The sequence below is a fragment of the Suncus etruscus genome, chromosome 12, assembly GCF_024139225.1.
Source record: "Suncus etruscus isolate mSunEtr1 chromosome 12, mSunEtr1.pri.cur, whole genome shotgun sequence".
Taxonomy (NCBI): domain Eukaryota; kingdom Metazoa; phylum Chordata; class Mammalia; order Eulipotyphla; family Soricidae; genus Suncus; species Suncus etruscus.
This window is the reverse complement of record NC_064859.1, coordinates 90501215-90525962: the sequence shown is the minus strand read 5'-3', so window position 1 is coordinate 90525962 and position 24748 is coordinate 90501215. Positions and strand designations below refer to the sequence as shown.

General features: G+C 42.0%; 1 protein-coding gene across 1 annotated transcript in view; it reads left to right on the top strand.

Annotated features, from left to right (window-relative positions):
• The first annotated feature begins 15490 nt into the window (after window positions 1-15490).
• The window catches only part of ASXL2 (ASXL transcriptional regulator 2), a 46727-nt gene continuing 37469 nt past the window's right edge, over window positions 15491-24748 (top strand). The window contains exons 1-2 of the mRNA XM_049784466.1: window positions 15491-15595; window positions 20575-20725. Coding sequence (XP_049640423.1) covers window positions 15518-15595; window positions 20575-20725 — 229 coding nt within the window. The 5' untranslated portion in view covers window positions 15491-15517. The remainder of the gene's footprint in view (window positions 15596-20574; window positions 20726-24748) is intronic.

Sequence of the window (24748 nt, the reverse complement as noted above, 5' to 3'; positions counted from 1 at the left end):
ATCCAGGACCAAAGGTGGTTGGTTCGAATCCCCGTGTCCCATATGGTCCCCCGTGCCTGCCAGGAGCTATTTCTGAGCAGACAGCCAGGAGTAACCCCTGGGCAGCGCCGGGTGTGGCCCAAAAACCAAAAATAAATAAATAAATAAATAAAGAAAGAAAGAACTTTTTATATATCTCAGTCATAGAGCACTTATCTTGTGTGAGGCATTGGGCTCAATTTTGAATACCATAAAATACTTTTTTTTTTAAAAGATAATATATGCTATTTCCCTTCTGGAGAAGCCCATGCTGTCTCATAAATACTTGTGTGCATGTGTGTCTCTCTTTCTCTTTCACATTTCTCTACTAACTAAATTTCTTTGACATTATTTAACTAAATTTCTTTGACATTATTTTACTTCAGTAAGTAGGAGCTGGGAGCTGGCATAATGGTCAGAGCATTTACCTAGTTTATGCCCATCCCCAGGTTTAGTTTCTGGTATCAACACATGGCATTGTTACCCCATCACCGTCTCCCTTACCCACCTGCCCTATCACCATCTGAGTGATCTGGTTGTGCCACACCATCGGGCCCTTGCACTGAGTCACTGCCCCCTCCAGATTTCTCCCCCCCAAACCTTGCTAAGAATCACAGGTGGGACCCTAGACCTCCAGGACACCAGACGGGGCAGGAGGGATAAACAAGACTTCATTTAGTGATCTCTAAAGTCAGGATTTTACAGCATAAGGTGCTGTTGGATTTGACTCTGTACTTTTTTGGGTGGAGGGCATACCTAGCAGTGCTCAGGGGTTGCTACTCCTTACTCAGCGCTTAGGAATTCCTCCTGGTGGTGCTTGGGGGCCATATGGGCCTACCCTTTGTACTAGTGCTTCAGCCCCTCTAGTATACTTTTCAAAAGTCAGGCAAGAAAGCTCTAATATTCTTAGATGTTTTAATATTATTTGGTGCTAAATTTTGAGAATTGTCCATGAATAATTAAGAAAGAGTATTATTATATCAAGTGAGTGAAAAGTTACGACTTTCTAAGTTTTCTGCATTTAAAGGTAACCTGAAACAAGGTGTTATAGCATCTGGGGCAGGGATTAGTACTAGATGATTCCACAGTGCTTTTAACCTTGCACATCTGAGGCTGTTATTTAATTCAAGTAATTGAACTTTGATGGGTAAATATAGTGTATAATAGTTCATTCAGGACTAGGCAGGCTGAATAAGGCCTAGTTTTGACAGGCTGTCTTGTGGGAGGGAATACAGGAAAATGGAAAAAGATACCAGGATTCAAGGAGAGATTAGGAAAGGCTATTGCTGCAAGGTGGAATGTCTGTCTCTAGGATGAAGGGAATTAGATCCACAAGTCCCTTAAAGCTCTTATTGCAGGTTTGAAATGAGAAATTTCTTTACTAATGTTTTGGGGTTCATGCCCGATGATGCTCAGGATTTACTCTGCTCAGGGATCATTCTTTTTTTTTTTTTTTTTTTTTTTTTTTGGCCACACCTGGCGGTGCTCAGGGGTTACTCCTGGCTGTCTGCTCAGAAATAGCTCCTGGCAGGCAGGGGGGACCATATGGGACACCGGGATTCGAACCAACCACCTTTGGTCCTGGATTGGCTGCTTGCAAGGCAAACGCCGCTGTGCTATCTCTCCGGGCCCTCACCTTGATTTTTTAGAAATAAAAATGAAAATAATATCATAAAAATGAATATAAAGAACAAAAATGTGAACAAAAAATTTTTAGGGCCAAGAGATAGTATAGCAGCAGGTAGGGTGTTATGCCTTGCACGCAGCCAATCTGGTTCATCCCATATGGTTTCCTGGGCACTGGTTGGGTATGGCCACAAACCCAAAATAAATAAAAGAATAATTTTTAATGGATATTGGAAAAAATGGCCTCAAATTTATCACTAAGTGAAAAACTATTGTTAATTAAAACCAATTAATTGAAGTAACTCAGAAGTCACTCTACCCCTTCCTATTTTTTATTGAGGCATTATCATTTATGATACCATTATGATAGTTCATGCATACATTATTTCAAGAAAGTTGCTTTTTCATTTTCTCACTGGTTAGATGACTAGATCTCATTTAAGGTATTCCTATAGGATTTTGAAGCTGAGGGAAAAGAACAATCATGAGTATTGGGCAATACTCAGTGACGCTCAGAGTTTACTGGTTCTGTGCTCAGGAATTATTCTTGGTGGTTCTTGGGGGACCATGTGGGATTCTGGGGATTGAACTTGGCCACATACAAGGCAAGTACCTTACCCCCTCTTTTATCACTCTAGCTTGTGGTATGCACTTTATCCCTGAGCCACATTTAAATCTAAAAATAATTTAGACCATAGGTCCTTGGAATCAGTCAGTGGCAATTTCAGAAGTAACCCAAATCTACATAAGAATGTATACCATGGCCTGAAAAAATAGTACAGTGCACAGTAAGGTACTTGCGTTGCATGTGGCCAACCTGGGTTTGATTCCAGACACTATATACAGTCCCCTGAGTATCCCACAAGAAGTGATCCCTGGGCAGAGTCAGGAGCACTGCCAGGTATGGCCTAAGAACTTCCCCCATTCCTGAAAACTGTCACATCTATTATCATTTCTGTGGCCAACTTAAGTGCAGCGGTCAAAACTGGCATCACTGGAAAAGGGTATCCAACTCTCCTGTCGTGTATAGTTACTTGGTTGAGGGACTTGGATCTTTGGCTTTTCATGCCTAGCCTTGATTGGGTGGTCTTCATTCTATTTTTTTTTTTTTTTTTTTTACATAGCAGCTTCATGTGGAGGAGGCAAGCATAAGGATATCCTCTGATTTACATGCAAAATGTATGGTTTCAAGTGTATTAGTGAAAATGTATTTGCAGCAACAGAATTCAGAGATACTCACATGCCTACATTATTGCTGCATTAACTTTATTTTATTTTTTTTAATGTAGTTAGCAGCACACAGACCAGTTAATCCTAAATTGTAGTGCATCTTTTATAGTTTTTCTTTTTTTTTTTTTTAACACCACCCATCACCAGTGCAACATTCCCATCACCAATGTCCCAAGTCTCCCTCCTCCCCACCCGACCCCCGCCTGTACTCTAAACAGGTTCTCAATTTCCCTCATACATTCTCATTATTAGGACAATTCAAAATGTAGTTATTTATCCAACTAAACTCATCACTCTTTGTGATGAGCTTCCTGAGGTGAGCTGGAACTTCCAGCTCTTTTCTCTTTTGTGTCTGAAAGTTATTATTGCAAGAATGTCTTTCATTTTTCTTAAAACCCATAAATGTGTGAGACCATTCTGCGTTTTTCTCTCTCTCTCTGACTTATTTCACTCAGCATAATAGATTTCGTGTATATCCATGTATAGGAAAATTTCATGACTTCATCTCTCCTGACAGCTGCATAATATTCCATTGTGTATATGTACCACAGTTTCTTTAGCCATTCGTCTGTTGAAGGGCATCTTGGTTGTTTCCAGAGTCTTGCTATGGTAAATAGTGCTGCAATGAATATAGGTGTAAGGAAGGGGTTTTTGTATTGTATTTTTGTGTTCCTAGGGTATATTCCTAGGAGTGGTATAGCTGGATCGTATGGGAGCTCGATTTCCAGTTTTTGGAGGAATCTCCATATCGCTTTCCATAAAGGTTGAACTAGACGGCATTCCCACCAGCAGTGGATAAGAGTTCCTTTCTCCCCACATCCCCGCCAACACTGTTTATTCTCATTCTTTGTGATGTGTGCCATTCTCTGTGGTGTGAGGTGGTATCTCATCGTTGTTTTGATTTGCATCTCCCTGATGATTAGTGATGTGGAGCACTTTTTCATGTGTCTTTTGGCCATCTGTATTTCTTCTTTGTCAAAGTGTCTGTTCATTTCTTCTCCCCATTTTTTGATGGGATTAGATGTTTTTTTCTTGTAAAGTTCTGTCAGTGCCTTGTATATTTTGGAGATTAGCCCCTTATCTGATGGGTATTGGGTGAATAGTTTCTCCCACTCAGTGGGTGGCTCTTGTATCTTGGGCACTATTTCCTTTGAGGTGCAGAAGCTTCTCAGCTTAATATATTCCCATCTGTTAATTTCTGCTTTCACTTGCTTGGAGAGTGCAGTTTCTTCCTTGAAGATGCCTTTAGGGGCCGGGCGGTGGCGCAAGAGGTAAGGTGCCTGCCTTGCCTGCGCTAGCCTTGGACGGACCGCAGTTCGATCCCCCGGTGTCCCATATGGTCCCCCAAGCCAGGAGCGACTTCTGAGCGCATAGCCAGGAGTAACCCCTGAGCGTTACCGGGTGTGGCCCAAAAACCAAAAAAAAAAAAAAAAAAAAAAAAAAGAAGATGCCTTTAGCCTCAATATCCTGGAGTGTTTTACCTACGTATTGTTCTATATATCTTATGGTTTTGGGGCTGATATCGAGGTCTTTAATCCATTTGGATTTTACCTTCGTACATGATGTTAGCTGGGGGTCTAAGTTCAATTTTTTGCAAGTGGCTACCCAGTTTTGCCAACACCACTTGTTGAAGAGGCTTTCTTTGTTCCATTTAGGATTTTTTGCTCCTTTATCAAAAATTAGATGATTGTATGTCTGGGGAACATTCTCTGAGTATTCAAGCTTATTCCACTGATCTGAGGGCCTGTCTTTATTCCAATACCATGCTGTTTTGATAACTATTGCTTTGTAGTAAAGTTTAAAGTTGGGGAAAGTAATTCCTCCCATATTCTTTTTCCCAATGATTGCTTTAGCTATTCGAGGGTGTTTATTGTTCCAAATAAATTTCAAAAGTGCCTGGTCCACTTCTTTGAAGAATGTCATGGGTATCTTTAGGGGGATCGCATTAAATCTGTACAGTGCTTTGGGGAGTATTGCCATTTTAATGATGTTAATCCTGCCAATCCATGAGCAGGGTATATGCTTCCATTTCCGCGTTTCCTCTCTTATTTCTTGGAGCAGAGTTTTATAGTTTTCCTTGTATAGGTCCTTCACATTTTTAGTCAAGTTGATTCCAAGATATTTGAGTTTGTGTGACACTATAGTGAATGGAGTTGTTTTCTTAATGTCCATTTCTTCCTTATTAGTATTGGTGTATAGGAAGGCCATTGATTTTTGTGTGTTAATTTTGTAGCCTGCCACCTTGCTATATGAGTCTATTGTTTCTAGAAGCTTTTTGATAGAGTCTTTGGGGTTTTCTAAGTAGAGTATCATGTCATCTGCAAACAGTGAGAGCTTGACTTCTTCCTTTCCTATCTGGATTCCCTTGATATCCTTTTCTTGCCTAATCACTATAGTGAGTACTTCCAGTGCTATGTTGAATAGGAGTGGTGAGAGAGGACAGCCTTGTCTTGTGCCAGAATTTAGAGGAAAGGCTTTCAGTTTTTCTCCATTGAGGACAATATTTGCCTCTGGCTTGTGGTAGATGGCCTTAACTATATTGAGAAAGGTTCCCTCCATTCCCATCTTGCTGAGAGTTTTGATCAAGAATGGGTGTTGGACCTTGTCAAATGCTTTCTCTGCGTCGATTGATATGATCATGTGATTTTTATTTTTCTTGCTGTTGATGTTGTGTATTATGTTAATAGATTTACGGATGTTAAACCAGCCTTGCATTCCTGGAATGAAACCTACTTGATCGTAGTGGATGATCTTCTTAATGAGGCATTGAATCCTATTTGCCAGGATTTTGTTGAAGATCTTTGCATCTGCATTCATCAGCGATATTGGTCTGTAATTTTCTTTTTTCGTAGCATCTCTGTCTGGTTTAGGTATCAAGGTAATGTTGGCTTCATAAAAGCTATTTGGAAGTTTTCCTGTTTTTTCAATTTCATGAAAGAGTCTTGCCAGGATTGGTAGTAGTTCCTCTTGAAAGGTTTGAAAGAATTCATTAGTAAATCCATCTGGGCCTGGGCTTTTGTTTTTGGGCAGACATTTGATTACTTTCTTAATTTCCTCAATAGTAATGGGTTTGTTTAGATATGCTACATCCTCTTCATTCAATCGTGGAAGATTATAAGATTCCAAAAATTTATCCATTTCTTCCAGGTTTTCATTTTTAGTGGCATAGAGTTTCTCAAAGTAGTTTCTGATTACCCTTTGAATCTCTACCATATCAGTAGTGATCTCTCCTTTTTCATTCCTAATACGAGTTATCAAGTTTCTCTCTCTTTCTTTCTTTGTTAGTTTTGCCAGTGGTCTATCAATCTTGTTTATTTTTTCAAAGAACCAACTTCTGCTTTCGTTGATCTTTTGGATGGTTTTTCTGGTTTCCACTTCATTGATTTCTGCTCTCAGCTTTGTTATTTCCTCTGCCTCCCTATTTTTGGATCCTTTTGTTGAGCACTTTCTAATTCTATGAGCTGCGTCATTAAGCTATTCAGGTATGCCCCTTCTTCTTTCCTGATGTGTGCTTGCAAAGCTATAAATTTTCCTCTCAGTACTGCTTTTGCTGTGTCCCATAGGTTCTGATAAATTGTGTCTCCATTGTCATTTGTTTTCAGGAAGGTTTTGATTTCCTCTTTGATTTCATCTCGGACCCACTGATTATTCAGTATGAGGCTATTTAACTTCCAGGTGTTATAATTTTTCTTCTGTGTCCCTTTGTAGTTTATATATAATTTCAGGGCTTTGTGGTCAGCAAAGGCAGCCTGCAAAATTTCTATCCTCTTGATATTATGGAGATATGTTTTGTGTGCTAACATGTAGTCTATCCTAGAGAATGTCCCATGTACATTAGAGAAAAATGTGTATCCAGGCTTCTGCGGGTGGAGTGTCCTGTATATATCTACTAGGCCTCTTACTTCCATTTCTCTCCTCAGGTCTAGTATATTCTTGTTGGGTTTCAGTCTGGTTGACCTGTCTAGTGTTGACAATGCCGTGTTGAGGTCTCCCACAATTATTGTGTTGTTATTGATATTATTTTTCAGATTTGTCAACAGTTGTATTAAATATTTTGCTGGCCCCTCATTCGGTGCATATATGTTTAGGAGGGTGATTTCTTCCTGCTGTACATATCCCTTGATTAATACAAAATGTCCATCTTTGTCCCTTACAACTTTCCTAAGTATAAAGTTTGCATCATCTGATATTAATATGGCCACTCCTGCTTTTTTTTGGGTGTTGTTTGCTTGGATGATTTTCCTCCAGCCTTTTATTTTGAGTCTATGTTTGTTCTGACTATTCAGGTGCGTTTCTTGTAGGCAGCAGAAGGTTGGATTGAGTTTTTTGATCCATTTAGCCACTCTGTGTCTCTTAACTGGTGCATTTAGTCCATTGACATTGAGAGAAAGAATTGTCCTGGGAGTTAGTGCCATCTTTATATTAAAGTTTGGTGTGTCTGTTGGTAAGCCTTGTCTTAAAGTATGCCATTCAGTTTTTCTTTTAAGAATGGTTTTGAGTCTGTGAAGTTTTTGAGCTGTTGTTTGTCTGTGAAACTATGTATTGTTCCTTCAAACCTGAAAGTGAGTTTTGCTGGGTGCAGTATTCTAGGCGAAGCATTTATTTCATTGAGTTTTGTCACTATGTCCCACCACTGCCTTCTGGCCTTGAGTGTTTCTGGTGACAGGTCTGCAGTAAATCTCAAGGATGTTCCCTTAAATGTAATTTCTCTTTTCGATCTTGCTGCTTTCAGAATTCTGTCTCTATGGGATTCGTCATTGTGACTAGGATGTGTCTTGGGGTGTTTTTTCTGGGGTCTCTTTTAGTTGGCACTCTTCGGGCATGCAGGATTTGATCACATGTATTCATTATCTCTGGTAGTTTCTCTTTAATGATGTTCTTGACTGTTGATTCTTCCCGGAGATTTTCTTCCTGAGTCTCTGGGACTCCAATGATTCTTAAGTTGTTTCTGTTGAGCTTATCATAGACTTCTATTTTCATCTGTTCCCATTCTTTGAGTAATTTTTCCATTGTTTGATCATTTGCTTTGAGGCTTTTTTCCAATTTCTTCTGCTGTATGTAATTGTTATGTATCTCATCTTCCAGTATACTGATTTTATCCTCAGCTGCTGTTAACCTGTGGGAAATCTCAAACATGTTTTTCTTCAATTCATCTACTGAGTTTCTCAGACCTGTTATTTGATCTGAAATTTCCGTTTGGAGTTTTCTCATTTCTATCTTCATATTCTCCTGATTCTTTTTAGTTTTCTCTTCTATACTTTGTTTGAGTTCTTTGAACATGTTCCATATTGCAACTCTAAACTCCTTATCTGAGAGACTGACTAGGTGGTTGATCATGTTCAAGTCATCAGAGTTGCCATCTTCATTCTCTATGTCTGGCACTGGCCCATGTTGTTTCCCCATTGTCACACTAGTACTGCGTGTTTTTCTACGTGTTGTGATTGTATTCATTGGCTAAATGCTGTGCACCGTCGCGAAGGGGAGCGGAGCAACCGTGCTCCTCTGGCTTCTCCCTTTCTGGGCGTGTCGACTCACCTCCACGGAAGGCTCACAGGAAGGCAGGCTGGCAGATGGGCCGCACCCAGGATGAAATCAGGCCAAAAATGCAGGACAGCAGAGTAGAGAGGCAGAAGGGTGCTGGCATCTGAGATCCAGCGAAGTTCAGTGGCTCCTCCCTTTCTGGGCATGTCGACTCACCTCCACGGAAGGCTCACGGGAAGGCAGACTCCCCGGAAAGTTCACAGGAAGGCAGGCTGGCTGATGAGCCGCACCAAGGGTGAAATCAGGCCGAAAATGCAGGACAGCAGAGTAGAGAGGCAGAAGGGTGCTGGCATCTGAGATCCAGCGAAGTTCAGTGGCTCCTCCCTTTCTGGGCGTGTCGGCTCACCTCCACGGAAGGCTCACGGGAAGGCAGACTCCCTGGAAAGTTCACAGGAAGGCAGGCTGGCTGATGAGCCGCACCAAGGGTGAAATCAGGCCGAAAATGCAGGACAGCAGAGTAGAGAGGCAGAAGGGTGCTGGCATCTGAGATCCAGCGAAGTTCAGTGGCTCCTCCCTTTCTGGGCGTGTCGACTCTGGTCTTCATTCTAGAAGTGCCAAGCTTTAGGAAAGAATCATGAGAAGTGTGTCTGAATATCTATTCTTGAATTTGCTATTGCTTCATAAATTAACATCAGTACTAGAAGGCCATTGTCATGCCACATTGTTTTTCTGTTCCTTCTGTGCCTTTCTTGTCAGTTTTTTCCAGATACATGATACATGACATGCTGGTTTTTCTCAGATACAAATAACTGTAGTCACTATAATTTGGTTTAAATGTTAAAGTGATGTAATCATGTAATTCAAGAGGGGAACAGGTTGGGGCCGGAGAGATAGCATGGAGGTAAGGCCTTTGGAGCCTCCAGGGGCAATTTCTGAGCATAGAGCCAGGAGTAGACCCTGAGCGCTGCTGGGTGTGACCCCCCCCCAAAAAAAAAAAAAAAAGAGGGGAACAGGCAAGACTCGGTCTAAGTACTCCCGGTTCTCAGCTTTGCCTCTTGTATTTGTTTTGGGTTTGTACCTATCTCTCCCCATTGTAACTGCAGAACCTTACTTGTAGTGTCTGAAGTCTCTATGCTGTTAGCTTCAACTACAGAAGAGTAGAATCATCTTCCCAGGGAGCTTAAATAAAAGCAAACTCCCTTAAGTCAGGCTGGTCCACAGTGAGAAGTGCAAGCAAAGGGCTTTTTAAAATAGAAAATGAAATGCTAGAGATCAGAGACTCAGTGCTGCAGGTAAGTCGTGTTCCTTCCACGTGTTCACCCAGGTTCCTCCTCCCAAGTTGTGCTAAAAGAGAAAAACAAGATGCTGTGTATTTAGAAGTATTGGTTTCTCACTGACACTGGTGTGTTTTTCTTAAACAAGAGACATAAAGGAAAAAGAGATTGAAGACTGAAATCTGAAGAGTGAATAAGATCTTGCTCAGAGCAAAAGGGGTTGAAAATTATCATTATCAATAACATTAGCAAATACAAAGCCCTGAGAAGTTGAGAAGAATTGCAAGTTACAAGTGGAAAGAAATCTAGACGGGAGCAGGGAGTTGGGAGGATGGCATGGTCAGCCCACTGAGGATGCTGGGCTGTTTTCTGAAAAATTGACTCAGGAGTGGCTTGTTTTAAATGATCCTGCACTTGACTCTGTATTCAAATGGGAATAAAAATATAAATGCTAAATAAACATATAGATCTGGTTCTTTGCTCCACATCTTATTTCTTTCTTCAGTTACTGTAGTTGCTTCATTTGAGAGTGCAGTCACACCGCCCTTTCAGGCCCTTATTTGCTTCTGCTAAGGAAAAACACATTGACTACAGAGAACTAAATAAGGCCATGGGCAGTCTGCGCACAGTTGCTTCTGTCCTTGTGCCTTATGCCTCGTGTATAAATCGCCGTGATGTGTTCCCTTTCACAAGGTGCTCGGCAGATCGTGCTTGCTTTGCACTTGTCCCTTCCCTACATAGAAGAACCTCATCCCTTCATGCTTTGTCTCTTGAGCCTGACACAAAGCAGCATTGCTTCAACTCTCTGTGATCTCTTCCCTGATTCTAGAATCACAAATCATTAATCAGTTGGTGTGCTGTTTACTTTGGGGGAGGAGGGCACCCACCCAGTAGAGTTCAGGGCTCACTTCTGGCTCTGTGCTCAGGGATAACTACTGGTAGGTAGGCTTGGGGAACCGTATGGATACCTGGGATTGAACCTGGGTTGGCCTCGTGCAAGGCAAGCAGACTTTCCCATAAGACTGTCTGCATGTGTCCTATTCCCAAAAGGAAGATTCTTCAGGTTATTATTTGATTGTTGTTTTTATTATTTGGGTTGTTTGTTTTGGGGGCCACACCCAGTGATGCTTGGGGGTTATTCCTACCTCTGAGCTCTCCACTTACCCTTGACAGTGCTTGTGGATGTATATAGGATGCTGGGGATTGAACCTGGCCAGCCACACAAGCACCCTACCTCCTGTATTGTTCTCCCCACCACCCCCCCCTGCCCCCCAAAGCCTCTCTTTTCTGAAACATTTGACCTGAACTGTTTTTTGCTCAGGCATTGCTGATCTCTGTCTGTGTTGATGGCCTTCATTGGCACTGTGGCTGCATGTTCACTGTGTCTTTTTTAGTAGACTGCGTTTTTCCACTTTGGATCCAAAGGCCCCACTTTATTGGCCTAAACAGAATTGGATACTTTTAGTGCAATAAACTAGTAATTGGGACACATTTTTACCAGGTATGTTCCTGAGCTCAGATAAGAATGGGTTCTTGCTGCAGACGTGTTGCGTCCCTAAGCAAAACCTTAGTGGGATCAGAAAATCCTAACTGGAAGAGAGCGGGTACACAAAGCTGACGAATATGAAATAATGATACCACACACAGTATGTATGGGGTCAACACATTTCTGGCAGGAGTGTGACAAATTTAATCTTCAGGCAAGGGAGTATATAAAGGGGAACTTCTAGCAGTTTTCTTTGGTACTGAAATTTCTTTATGACTGCAGGATAACTAAGGCCGAATTTCTGTAGTATAGCAGAAACTAAAGGGAAAATGTTAAGTCACTACCATGTAAGAAGTATGACAGAAATATTGCCAGTGATCCATGCAAGGGTAAATGATTGACTTCTCCAACAGGCCTTCTGGCAGATATTTCTTGGGAGGAAAATTAGGCACTGCACCAAGAAAGCCAAAGCCACGTCTGGTGCGTGCTTTCCAAATAAATGGAGTCCTGCATGCTTCATGCCTCTACAGGTTCTTTTTATTTGGGCATATGTTCTTTTATAAGCTCTCCTGTGCTTTTTCTTCTGTTTTCTTTCTTCTTATGATTATGGCTTCATCATTTACTAACTTTATGATGTTGAAGAACTTCCTTATCCCCTCTCTTCATTACTGTTTATTTCTAAAAATCGGGGAATAGGGGCCGGAGGGTGGCGCTAGAGGTAAGGTGTCTGCCTTGCAAGCGCTAGCCAAGGATCAGGACCGCAGTTCGATCCCCGGTGTCCCAAATGGTCCCCCCAAGCCAGGGGCAATTTCTGAGCGCTTAGCCAGGAGTAACCCCTGAGCATCAAACGGGTGTGGCCCGAAAAACCAAAAAATAAAAATAAAATAAAAATAAAAATCAGGGAACAATCTTGCCTTGCCTCAAAGGATTGTTATGGAAGATAAAAACAGGATGTTTCCTGGAATTTAGCACTCTGCTAACTGTTAATATAACTTATTGATTCATATCCTGTTGATTACTAAAATAATGTGCCATTCTTCCCTCATTAATGGGCTTTGAGGTCATTTTTAGTGCTTTGGCACATCTTCAGATGTTGAAGTTAGAACTTGCATTATGCCCATGTCCCTAAGATTTTATTTTTGTAGGATAGACTGAAGTGAATGGAAGTAGGCCCTTAGTCAGTCAGTCTCTCTGTCTGTCTGTCTGTCTCTCCCTCTCTCTCCCTCTCTCTCCCTCTTTTCTTCCTTCTGTCCGTCCCTCTACCTCCCTCCCTCCCTCCCTCCCTCCCTCCCTCCCTCCCTCCCTCCCTCCCTCCCTCCCTCCCTCCCTCCCTCCCTCCCTTCCTTCCTTCCTGCAGCTTTTGGTCCTACCAATGAAATTAGACAGAGTTCATTTGGGGCTTAAGAACTGACTCCAGGGCCGGGCGGTGGCGCTACAGGTAAGGTGCCTGCCTTGCCTGCGCTATCCTTGGACGGACCGCGGTTCGATCCCCCGGCGTCCCATATGGTCCCCCAAGCCAGGAGCAACTTCTGAGCGCATAGCCAGGAGTAACCCCTGAGCGTTACCGGGTGTGGCCCAAAAAAACAAACAAACAAACAAACAAAAAAAAAAGAACTGACTCCAGGGGTCAGAACGATTGCACAGTGCTAGGGCAATTGCCTTGCACGAAGCTGACTTGGGACAGACTTGCGTTCAATTCCTGACATCCTAGAGGGTCCCCCAAACTTGCCAGGATTTCTGAGTGAGGAGCCAGAAGTAACCCCTGAGCGCCGCTGGGTGTGGCTCAACCCCCCTCCCCCAAATGTGACTCTTAAAGATAGAACATGAGCTTTTCATTTTCAAAGCCCTGACTTTGATCCTTGACTCCATAACCAATGAAGCCACCAAGGGAGTAGTGGCCACATGATTGTCTCATCCTTCCTGTTGTCACCCTTCCCCATTCATTAATGTGCACCCTCCTGGCTGTTACAACAGTAAAAAATAAAGCAAAAATGCTCATTTGCTCATGATCCAGCAGTGCATGGATTTTTATCAGTTTAGGTTTGTTTTTTTTTTAATTTGTGTGTGGGATAAATTTTGTATTAAAGTAATTTTAAGATCACAGGAAATTCTAAAAGTAATTCCTATATAGACCACCCAGTTCATATGCAACTATGGTACAGGGGCTGGGGGGCACTATAAAGTGGGTAGGGTACTTGTCTTGCACAGTGCCAACCCAGGTCCGATCCCCATCATTCTTTATGGTCCCCTCCAGAACCACTAGGAATGATTTCTGAGTACAAAGCCATGCGTAACCCTCGAGCATTTCCGGGTGTGGCCCCAAGCCCTCAAAATTAAAAACAAAATGAAAAAATTGTGGCACAGTGTCAAAGTCAGGAAATTTGTCTTAGTTGTGCTCTAGTGGTTCAGTACATATGGTAACTTGTTCCTCTCAGATCTTTCTTGACAAGTTTTGTATCTTGATTTGAGGTAAATTTGACATTCAAATTAAATTTGATATGTGGTTTATAAAATAGAATTGGCATTTACAGTATTTGTATAGTGTATGGATATAGATCAAGTAGAAGTATTCAAATTTGGCCAACATAAAGGAAAATTAATTTGGAGACCCTCAGCATATTTTTTATGTTTTTTTATTTATTCTTTTTAGGGGTAACACATACCTGGCAGTGTTCAGGGCACCGTATACTTCCAGGGATTAAATTTGGGGTTCCTGCGTGCACAGTCTGTGCTCTAGGCCTCTTAGCTGTCTTAGCACTTCTTGAGAGAAAGATTTTTTTGTTTGTGTTTGTTTTGCATTTTGGTTTTTGACTACACTCTGCTGTGTTCTGGGGTTACTCCAAACTCTTCACTCAGGAGTTACTCTTGGCAGTACTCGGGTGCCATATGGATCAAACTCAGGTGGGCCACATGCAAAGCAAATGCCATACCCAACTGTGCTATTGCTCTGGCCTCTACTTTCTTGGCAGTCCTCAGTCTTAAGATTTTCAATCCTCGACAGTATCAATCACTTATATGATACCAAAAGACTTGGAACCCTTTGCCATGTACTTTCTCACAACCATTTACTTCAGGATACCCAGCAGTCTCTTCTAAGAGCCTGATTTGAGCTATTTATGACAGAAAACCTGAGAGGGAAAAGAGTCTGAAACACACAAATAAGAAATCTTTGCCATGAAGGGATTGTAGTGTTCGTGTGAGAGAGAGACGGGGGGGGGGGGGGGGGGGGGGGGGGAGAAGAGGGGGGAGGCAAGATGAGGGGATTATGGTGTGTGTCTGGGGGGGTGCGATGAGGGGATTGTGGGTTGGGTAGATGGGTGTGTGGCGTGATGAGGGAATTGTGTTTGGGGGGGGTGTGGTGCCGGGGAATCAAACCCAGGACCCTCACACTTAAAAGAGAAATGAGGGGAGTGTGTCTGTCTGTCTCTCCAGGTCATCAAACCCAGGACCTTTACACTTAAGAGAGAAATGTTTAGTTACTCAGCCCCAGCCAGGTTCCTTGATACTTTTTTCCTTTTTGTTCCCCTTTCTTTTTGGATTGGTGGCCTCATCCAGTGAGGCTCAGGACTTTCTCCTGGCTCTCTGTTCAGGAAACACTTCTTTTTTTTTTTTTTGGTTTTTGGGCCACACCCATTTGACGCTCAGGGGTTACTCCTGGCTATGCGCTCAGAAGTTGCTCCTGGCTTGGGGGACCATATGGGACACCGGGGGATCGAACCACGGTCCGTCCTAGGCTAGTGCTGGCAAGGCAGACACCTTACCTTTAGCGCCACCGCCCGGCCCCAGGAAACACTTCTTTATAGGGTGCAGGAGTACTTTATATGATGCCAGGGATCAAACTGGGGTTGTCCTTGTACAAGGAAACTGCACAATTTGAAGAGTGATATGATAGGTCAAAAGAGATCATGTTAATAGATTCATATATCAAATAGTTGTACTTCTAAAACTAACCTTATATGTAAGTTTATTTCAATAAGTAAAACTGGGGACACAGCAGTAGGGCATTTGCCTTGCACGTAGCCGACTCAAGATGGACCTGGTTCAATTCCTGGCAGTTTATTTAAGCCTTTGTGTGCCTTCTCTTCTGTTTCCTTTCAGGACATGCAAATGAATGCTCAAGAAAAGAGGCTTTAGAATTTTTTCAGCTTCATTGAGCTGAATTGACAGAACCAAAAGTGATAAAGTACACAATTGTTTATGATAGTTTTGTGAGAAATGATTTAAAAAATGTGAGATGCTTATTAATGAGGACATGAAAGGATTATTTTTGCTATAATTATACATGGGAATGATTTTTATATCTGTATCTAAAATCAGAATGACCCAGAGGAATGAGAGTTAGAAATAATCCCTGTCGTCTTTGTTTTCCAGTGGGACTTCCCCTCTTGCATGCCTGAATGCGATGCTGCACACAAATTCTCGTGGTGAAGAAGGCATCTTCTACAAGGTGCCTGGTCGAATGGGAGTGTATACTCTGAAGGTAAATGTTTTTCAAAGAGTGAAAACAGTAGAGATAGTTTTTGCAATAGAATTTGGGATGGGGAGGGTCTTATTTTATAAAAAAAAAAAAAAAAAAAGAAAGGATAGTGAGTGCTTTGTGTATTGATATTCTTTAAAAATAAGCAGAGCAGGGGCCGGGCGGTGGCGCTGGAGGTAAGGTGCCTGCCTTGCCTGCGCTAGCCTAGGATGGACCACAGTTCAATCCCCCGGCATCCCATATGGTCCCCCAAGAAGCCAGGAGCAACTTCTGAGCGCATAGCCAGGAGTAACCCCTGAGCGTCACAGGGTGTGGCCCAAAAACCAAAAAAAAAAAAAAAAAAATAAGCAGAGCAGAGGTAAAAATGCATCTGACCCTGGTTCAGTATGTGGCTTCTTACATAATCTCAAAATAGTGATCCCTGAGCCGAACCAGAAATGAGACCTGAATTCCACTATACATGGCCAAGGGCAAACAAACCAAAAATCTGTAACTATTGATAGATTAGAGAAATAACTTTTTTTTAGTTCTTTTTTTGGGGTGTGTGTGTGTGTGTGTGTGGAGACAGGCATACCTTGCAGTGTTCAGAGCTTACTCCTTGCTTTCCTCTTAAGTATCATTCCTCGTGATGCACAAGGGACCATATGGGACGTTGGGGATTGAACCCAGGTCTACCACATGCAAAGCAAGCACCTTACCCACTGTACTTACTATTGCATGGTACATTATTATTTTTTTAATTCTTTAGGATAATGTCATCTTGAAAGGCTGAAAATGACTTTAGTGTCCTTCCAATTGTTCTAATAATTAAATGATCACCATGGGTTACTGTAGCAGTCTGTCATGTGGCTTTTTTTCTCCATTACAATTCAGAGTTCTGGTTTATTATTTTTCATAAATGGAGAAAGCTAAGGTTCATAATACTGGATTTTTTTTTTTACCTTGGTGGTGGAAAGGAGATTGAAGCCAGAATTTTGAAACCAGATCTGTTGAATTCCTTAGCCTGTTTTCCTTTAACTTTCAGAAAGCTAATACTTGGGGGGGAGGGGGGCGGGTACGCTTGGTGATGCTCAGGGGTTACTTACTCCTGGCTAAGCACTCAGAAATGGCTCCGCTTGGGGGGCCATATGGGATACCGGGGAATCGAACTGTGCTCCGTCTTAGGCTAGCACAGGAAAGCCTTACCGCTCCCCACCACTGCTGGCCCTAGAAAGCTAATACTTATTAATTTCTTCGCTGAGAAAAAGCTTTAACTTTTTTATGTCTTTTCATTTAGAAATAGAAAACAACTTTAATGAACTTGAATCAAATTAAAAATATATTACTTCACCTAACTGAAAAGTCCGGGTATACAAATGCTATCATGGGGGTCCAAGCGGGCTCTGCCTGTTTGCCTCATTTTCAGGTAGATTCACCTCAGCACGAAGTCTTGCCCACCTCGACTCTGCACATGGCTGCATCTGGAGAGGAAACCCCGAGTCAGACCTTCGTTTAATCCCATTTCGATTTGTTTCGGTATAACCTGCTATGTGCCTCTCCATTATCTGACTATTGCTGTCTGGGTCAGGTTCTGTGACTGGCTGCTCTTAAGTTTATGATCATCCATTTTTAGCATGGGCAGAGTTTGGGCCACACCTGGATGTGTTCAAGACTTAATCTTGGCTCTGCCCACAGGAATCAATACTGGTGGACTCGGAGACTTATAGGGTTCTTGGGGATTGAATTCCCATGTAAGGTAAGCACCCTACTTGCTGCACCATCACTCTAGTCTCTCATCACCATCATCCTTTGAGAGATTAAGCAGGTAAACGAAGGAGAAAAATTGTTCCCAGAGGAATTTATTAACAGAAAACTCGTGATTCTTAGCCAGCAAGGACTAAGGCTATATGTATATGTATAGACTTTGTCTTTTCTTAGTTTTTAGTTTGACCCCTATGCTCAGTGGGTGTGCACAATCCACAGATATTTAAAGATCTTTGGCATAAGTGGCCAGAGAGTTATAGTACAGTGAATAAGTCTTTTGCTTTGCACACAGCTGACTCGGGTTTGAGTTCCAGCATTATGGTTCTCTGAGCTTGCCAACGGTAATTCTGGGGCCAGAGAGATAGCACAGTGGTAGGGCATTTGCCTTGCACATGGTTGACTCAGGATGGACCTGGGTTTGATTCCCTAGCATCCTCTATGGTTCCCTGGGCCAGGAGCGATGGCTAAGCGCATAGCCAGAAGTAACCCCTGAGCATCACCGGGTGTGGCCCAAAACAAAACAAAAATAAGTGATTCCTAAGCACAGAGCCAGGAGTAATAACCCCTTAGCATTCTTGGAAATGGTCCCAAAGAAACAAATCTCTGGGGCCGGAGAGACAGCACAGCGGCGTTTGCCTTGCAAGCAGCCGATCCAGGACCAAAGGTGGTTGGTTCGAATCCCAGTGTCCCATATAGTCCCCCGTGCCTGCCAGGAGCTATTTCTGAGCAGACAGCCAGGAGTAACCCCTGAGCACCGCCGGGTGTGGCCCAAAAACCAAAAAAAGAAAAAAGAAAAAAATCTCTGACTACTATTTCTTTATGCATTTGTTGAATTCCCTGGGACTAACATTGCTTCTAAGAGCTTTCTGATTGTATTTTTTTAAAATAAGGTTATAGCTGTTGTAGACCTTTCAAATGTCAATTGTAATTTTAATTTCACTCAGTGCCAGAGAATGTGAAGATTATAGAGGAGGACAAATCATGGCCCCGATCTTTTGGAACACACAGTATTGAAATGATTTCAGTCTGACATAGTAGGCTGTGATAGCAAGTACTGGACTAGTATTGAGAAGCAAAGATAAATTTTGAATAAGGAATCTAGAAAGTTTTTGTGTTGTAATTCTTATGATTTGAACAAAGCCTTTTGTATAATGAGTGAAAGACCCAGCTTAAAAGTAGATTTCGGGCCCGAAGAGATAGCACAGCGGCGTTTGCCTTGCAAGCAGCCGATCCAGGACCAAAGGTGGTTGGTTCGAATCCCGGTGTCCCATATGGTCCCCCGTGCCTGCCAGGAGCTATTTCTGAGCAGACAGCCAGGAGTAACCCCTGAGCACCGCCGGGTGTGACCCAAAAACAAAACAAAACAAAAAAAAGTAGATTTCAAGGATAAAATAAGCAAAATTGTCAGAATTATGAATTTGCTCCATTGAAAAGGAAATCAGGGCCCGATGTAAGGGACAGTGATACAAGATGCGTCAATAAGTACTGGACAAGTAAAACACATATTGTTAGGAATAGCGAAAGGAAAGCTTGAAAAGATTTGCAGAATAAGCAGTTGATCCTGGAGAGAGATTATAGATGTAAAAAGGTAGTTAGGGGCTGAAGTCTAGCACAGCTATGATGTCGCTTTCTTTGCACACTTTTTTTTGTTTTTTGTTTTTTGTTTTTGGGCCACACCCGGCGGTGCTCAGGGGTTACTCCTGGCTGTCTGCTCAGAAATAGCTCCTGGCAGGCACGGGGGGACCATATGGGACACCAGGATTCGAACCAACCACCTTTGGTCCTGGATCGGCTGCTTGCAAGGCAAACGCCGTTGTGCTATCTCTTCAGGCCCACTTTACACACTCTTGATCCGGGTTTGATCCTCCATATCCCATATGGTTCCCAAGAGCTGCCAGGAGTAATAACTGAGTGCAGAGTTAGAAGTAACCCCTGAGCATCGCTGGGTGTGACCAAAAAGAAAAGTGTATGTTTTTATATTTAAGCAATTTTTGTTAAAGCTGCACTTCCAGAGGTCTGGCTGACAACTAATCCTTTAAAAGGTGTCCAGGAGTTTGTTTGTTTGTTTGTATGTACCTCTCTAAGATGCTTAAGTAGGCCAGTTCAGGGCTGGCAATTCAATGCAGGGGTCCAAAGATGTGGTGCCACTTGAACTCTGTGGTGCTGGGATCACCCAGGCCACCCCAGTGGTGTTCTAGGATTTGTATTGAAAGACGGTGTATTAGGTAAACTGACTCAGATCTAGTATATATCCCTCTACATAAAGCTGTGTAGTAGCTAATACTGAGCATCTCATCAGATGCCACTGTTCTCAGCATTGTGCATTTGTTAACTCTTTTATTTTGGGAACGAGCTTTTAAGGTAGGAATTGTTATCCATACTTCAGAGACAGGAAGCTGAGGGCTTGGATGTTAAGATTTGGGTGGCTGGTTCTGCACAGTTCAGAAGAGGAGGCCAGAAGCCCAGTTCAGAGTCCTATCAGTTTTGCATCTCCCTGTCAGGTGTCTTATGCTATATATGGATGGAGGTGTCATTTCTGATTAGCCCTCTTACTCTTCAGTGCAGAAATCAAAGAAGTTCACATGATTAAAAAAGAAAGAAAATGGGGTCAGAGCGTGGCGCAAGGGGTAAGGCACCTGCCTTGCCTGCGCTAGCCTAGGATGTACCATGGTTCAATCCCCTGACACCTCATATGGTCCCCCCAAGCCAGGAGTGATTTTTGAGCGCATAGCCAGGAGTAACCCCCAAGTGTCAGCAGGTGTGGCAGGTGTGGGGGAGGAGAGAAAGAGGGGGGGGAGAGAGAGAGAGAGAGAGAGAGAGAGAGAGAGAGAGAGAGAGAGAGAGAGAGAGAGATGATACAAATAAAGCACTCTCAATAGGCACTCTCACCGCTTTGGCCTTCACAGAACTCACAACATATCTATCTTCTTAAACAGGTGATATATATACACACACATAGACATCATACAGATTATTAGATGAAAATTATTTGCTTATTTATATTGAACATTCATTTTTGCTTATTTGTTTGGGGTCCATACTTGGACTTACTCAATAGCACTTCTAGTTGATGGAACAATGAGTAATGGATGGAATTCAGGAAACAGAATCAGCTGGTCCTGCAACTGACTTTGAGAAATGACTCGTGTCCCTCGGTTGCAGCAGGGCCAGTGAAACATTTCATCTCTTGTGTACCTGGGTAATAAGGAATCCTAATGGGCTGCCTGCCTGCCTTGCAGAAGGACGTGCCGGACGGGGTGAAAGAGCTCTCCGAAGGCTCAGAAGAAAGCAGTGATGGTCAGTCTGATTCCCAGAGCTCAGAGAACAGCAGCAGCAGCAGTGATGGCGGCAGCAACAAGGAGAGCAAAAAGAGCCGGTGGAAGAGGAAAGGTGAATCCTGAATGCTGGAGGGTGGCTTTCCTCCTCAGCCTGTCTTTTGCTCTGGGCCACACATGAATCCCGCCTTTTCCCTGACTCTTTGAATCAGTACTCAGTAAATTTTCTGGCAGGGATGTGAGTGTTCTTTATTGGTGCTGTCCAAGCCAAACACAGTAGCCACCAGCCCTTGTGTCTGTTGATGACCTGAACTAACCAAGGAACTCATAGTTTTAAGGCTAAATAGTCACTTGTGGCTTAGTAGCTGCCACATTGGACAAGACAACTCTAGCTTGGGGATTAGTTTTTACTCTTAGCTATCGAGTCCCAATTTTAGAATCCACTTATTCATCTTTCTATTCTTATTTTCTCAAATTTTAATATGTTTATAAGCCTCTTCTTACTAGGAAGCCAAATGCTTTTCACTCAGGCTAGCAAAGACAAAGGAAATCTGATCTGCTGGGTTGGGCTCTCGTCATCGGCTTGGTGGCTATTTTATAGCTCATCCCAAAACTGTAAGAAGTAATGTTTGTTTTGTTGTTCTTTCCCTCCTCTGGATTTTTTTTCCCACCTGTGATACAATTTACTACCTATTCCTGCTGATTTTAGTAGCTTCCTTATCCATCTAGAAAAGTCCTTCCACATTTATAATTGCAGCTATATGTAATGGCAGATTTTCAGCAGCTCATAGTGATTCCTTTTTCTGTACCAATACAGTGATATTCTAGAGCCATACAGATATCTAAGAGTTTTTCCTTAGCTTATCATCCTCTGAGGTTATAGGTAAGCTTGTTTATTTCTGAGTTGTTGTGGGCAAGCAGTCTGTTCGGATGACTTGAAGTACTAAAGTACTTTCAGGATTGTTGATCTAGAAATATGTTAGAACCTAGTCTTAGTCATCACTATCTGTGTGTTCATAGATGTGCAAGTCCTGAGCAGAATTGAGGTCATTGGTAGCTTTGTCTGTCCTTTCTGGTATAGCTGTGACTATTACTCAGGCAAGCTTGTAGCCAGAGGATTTTAGCCTTAAGAGCATGACCAACTTGAAGCCCATCCCTAGTCCACATGTTAGGAACAAATGGAATAAGGTAAGACAGAACTGACCTCTGTTCTAGTGTTCTTGTTTGTGTGTGTTGTGTGTTTATTAGTGAAAAAAGAGAATCGTCAGAATCTTGAAGTTGGAATTTTACTGAAAAATCTGTCTATATTTGGAAATGTATTAGTCAAAAGTGTTAAGAGCTCTGTTTCTACTCTGGTTCTTCTCAGCTTAAAGTGCTTTTTAAGCTACCTCTGATTTGTAATTCTTCTAGAAATCATTGAGGCATTGAATGCTTATCAGTTACATAAAGATGAGTGTTCTGGAGCCCGAGAGATGGTAGGGAAGTTGCTTGCCTTGCATTCAGCTGACCCAGGTTTGACCCTTGGCACCTCTTAAGCTTCCTCTAGCACTGCTAGAAGTGATTCTTTATGTAGAGCAGAATAAACCCTGAGCACCATGTATCTTCTCTCCACCCCCCCCCAAATTGTTTGAGATGTTTTCTGTGAAATTATTTGTGGATTTTAAGTAGTTTATTAAGTGGAAAATAGAATATAGTTTAGTCTGTGTAGAAAGATTTAGATGTACCTACATGATATTATATGAAATTCACCTTTATTCTAGTAGCCCTGATACTCTTGAAGAATGCAGATGACCTGGTCTCTGAGAATAAGCCCGTCTCATTTATGGGTTATACAAATGGTATACGGCATGGCTTTCATTAATTTTTAGATATGAAAGTATGAACGTTTTTGTGTTTCATTACAAATTAAGGTCGGAAAACTTGCAGTGTAGCCCATACAGATGGTGATAGTTGTAGGCCACAGCAAAGCTATTCTTAATCATTTATGGTTATTAATAAAGGTAAAGCAGTGTAACTATTTCTTTCTTAGGACTCTTATTCTCAATCTGACATCACTTTATTTCAAGTGCATTGTAAGACAGGAAGCACATTGAGATAGTATCAAAACCCACTTCCTTTTATGTACAAAAATAAAGAGCGCTGACAGCCAAACTGATACTTCTAGTTGAAAATTGATAGACACTCCCTTAATGGAGAGAGAACATAGATCGGAATTATAGACCAGAATTATAAAATTCAGTTCCACACAAGAACTAATTTAGTGGTTTCAGTGAAAAGCAGAACTTTGGTTTGTAGCGTTTTGGCTTCCTAATTTTTAGACAGGAAACAATGTTCAGAGAAGAGCTTTATGGAATTCCAAGCCAAGGTAAGGTAGAATAACTCCAGAATAATGATCTTAAATAAACTCTTCTATTGTGTGCTCTTTCTTTTTTTTTTTTTCCCCCCTTTTGGTATGATCAGAGTTAAATGGAGTCGCTGTCTTTTTCTAATAAGAGAATAGAAATATTAGTGCATGAAGCAATTGTAGAAGTGCTCTTCTTAAAATTTTCTAATTGAGTAGTTTTGTTAGATTGTGTCTGCTTTTAAATGTTAAGAAAATAATTGTGAGCTATATACTTTTTCAGCACTGAGGACCAGAATGATTATTTCTAGAAGCATGAGCTAATGTGAATTTTACTGCTTATCCAGAACCTTTCTTAAATTGGGAATTTGGTACTGTGTTTGGAGTTCCTTTCCTGTCTGCCCTTGAATGTTATCTGAGAGTTACACTGCTGAATGGCCATGATGATGTGTAGACGTGTATCCTTTAAGAAGTGTCCTGGAAGAGAAAATCTCCTTCAGACCAACTAACCTTATTAGAAGAGAGAGGCTTTCTCCTCTTTTAGCTCTGTCGCATGTTAGAGATGGTTATATGCTTAGGACTTGGGTCCTGGAGGTTTATTGAAGCAAAGGAAGGTATTCAGGTGTGACCTTGTCCCTCTTAGGTATAGGACAATCCGGCTGGCATCAGTAGCTAACACTTGCTCGGCCTGGAGTGAAAAGTTCTTGCTGAGGAAGAAGGGACTTTAGAGCTGAAAAGGGTCTGTCATTTTTAGAAGTGAAATTCTGGATTATGGGAGAATAAATATGTATTATAAATTATAAAGTGAAATTCTGGATTATGGGAGAATAAATATGTATTATAGTTTTGAAAATTATAAGTTTGGAAACTTCATTATTATTAGTTCTTCCACTTGTCAATATTTCTACTAGATGAAGCTGGATTTTATTTTTAATTGCTATTCTCATTAATATTTTTTCTCCCCCTTTTTTTGGTTTTTGGGCCACACCTGGTGATGCTCAGGGGTTACTCCTGGCTATGTGTTCAGAAATTGCTCCTTGCTGGGGGATCATATGGGATACCAGGGGATCGAACCCGTGGTCCGTTCTAGGCTAGTGTGCAAGGCAGACGCCTTACGGCCTGCACCACCGCTTCAGTCCCTCTCATTAATATTTTTAATATTTCATAGGGGCCCAGAAGAAAAAAATAAAATAGTAAATCACTTATTTTGTATTAAAAATTATTTTTTGTATTAAAAAATTTTAAAGTCTGGCTGGAGCGGGCGCCTAAGTAGGGCATTTGCTTTGCATGCGGCTGACATGGACCCCAGTTTGATCCTCTGTCGTCCCATATGATCCCCGGAGCAAGGAGCGATTTCTGAGCACATAGCCAGGAGTAACCCCTGAGCGTCACTGGGTGTGGCCCAAAAACCAAAAACAATTTTTTTATTTTTTAGTTTTTGGGTCATACCCAGCGGCACTCAGGGGCTACTCATTGCTCTGTACACAGAAATCACTCCTGGCAGGCATGGGGAACTATATGGGATGCCGGGATTCAAACCACCATCTGTCCTGGATCTGCTTGGTGCAAGGCAAACGCCCCACTACTGTGCTATCTCTCCGGCCCAAACAAAAATTTTTTTAAAGTCTAATGTACCCAATACACAGAGTTGATATTAAACTCTCCAATGGTAATCTGCTAATTGGAATAGTCTCAATGGAATATTTATCTAAAAACAGTATCTTCTGAATTTTTTCTGAGTGGCAACATACACACGTATGTGTGTTGGTTGCTTTATTAAAGTAGAGACAACTTTAA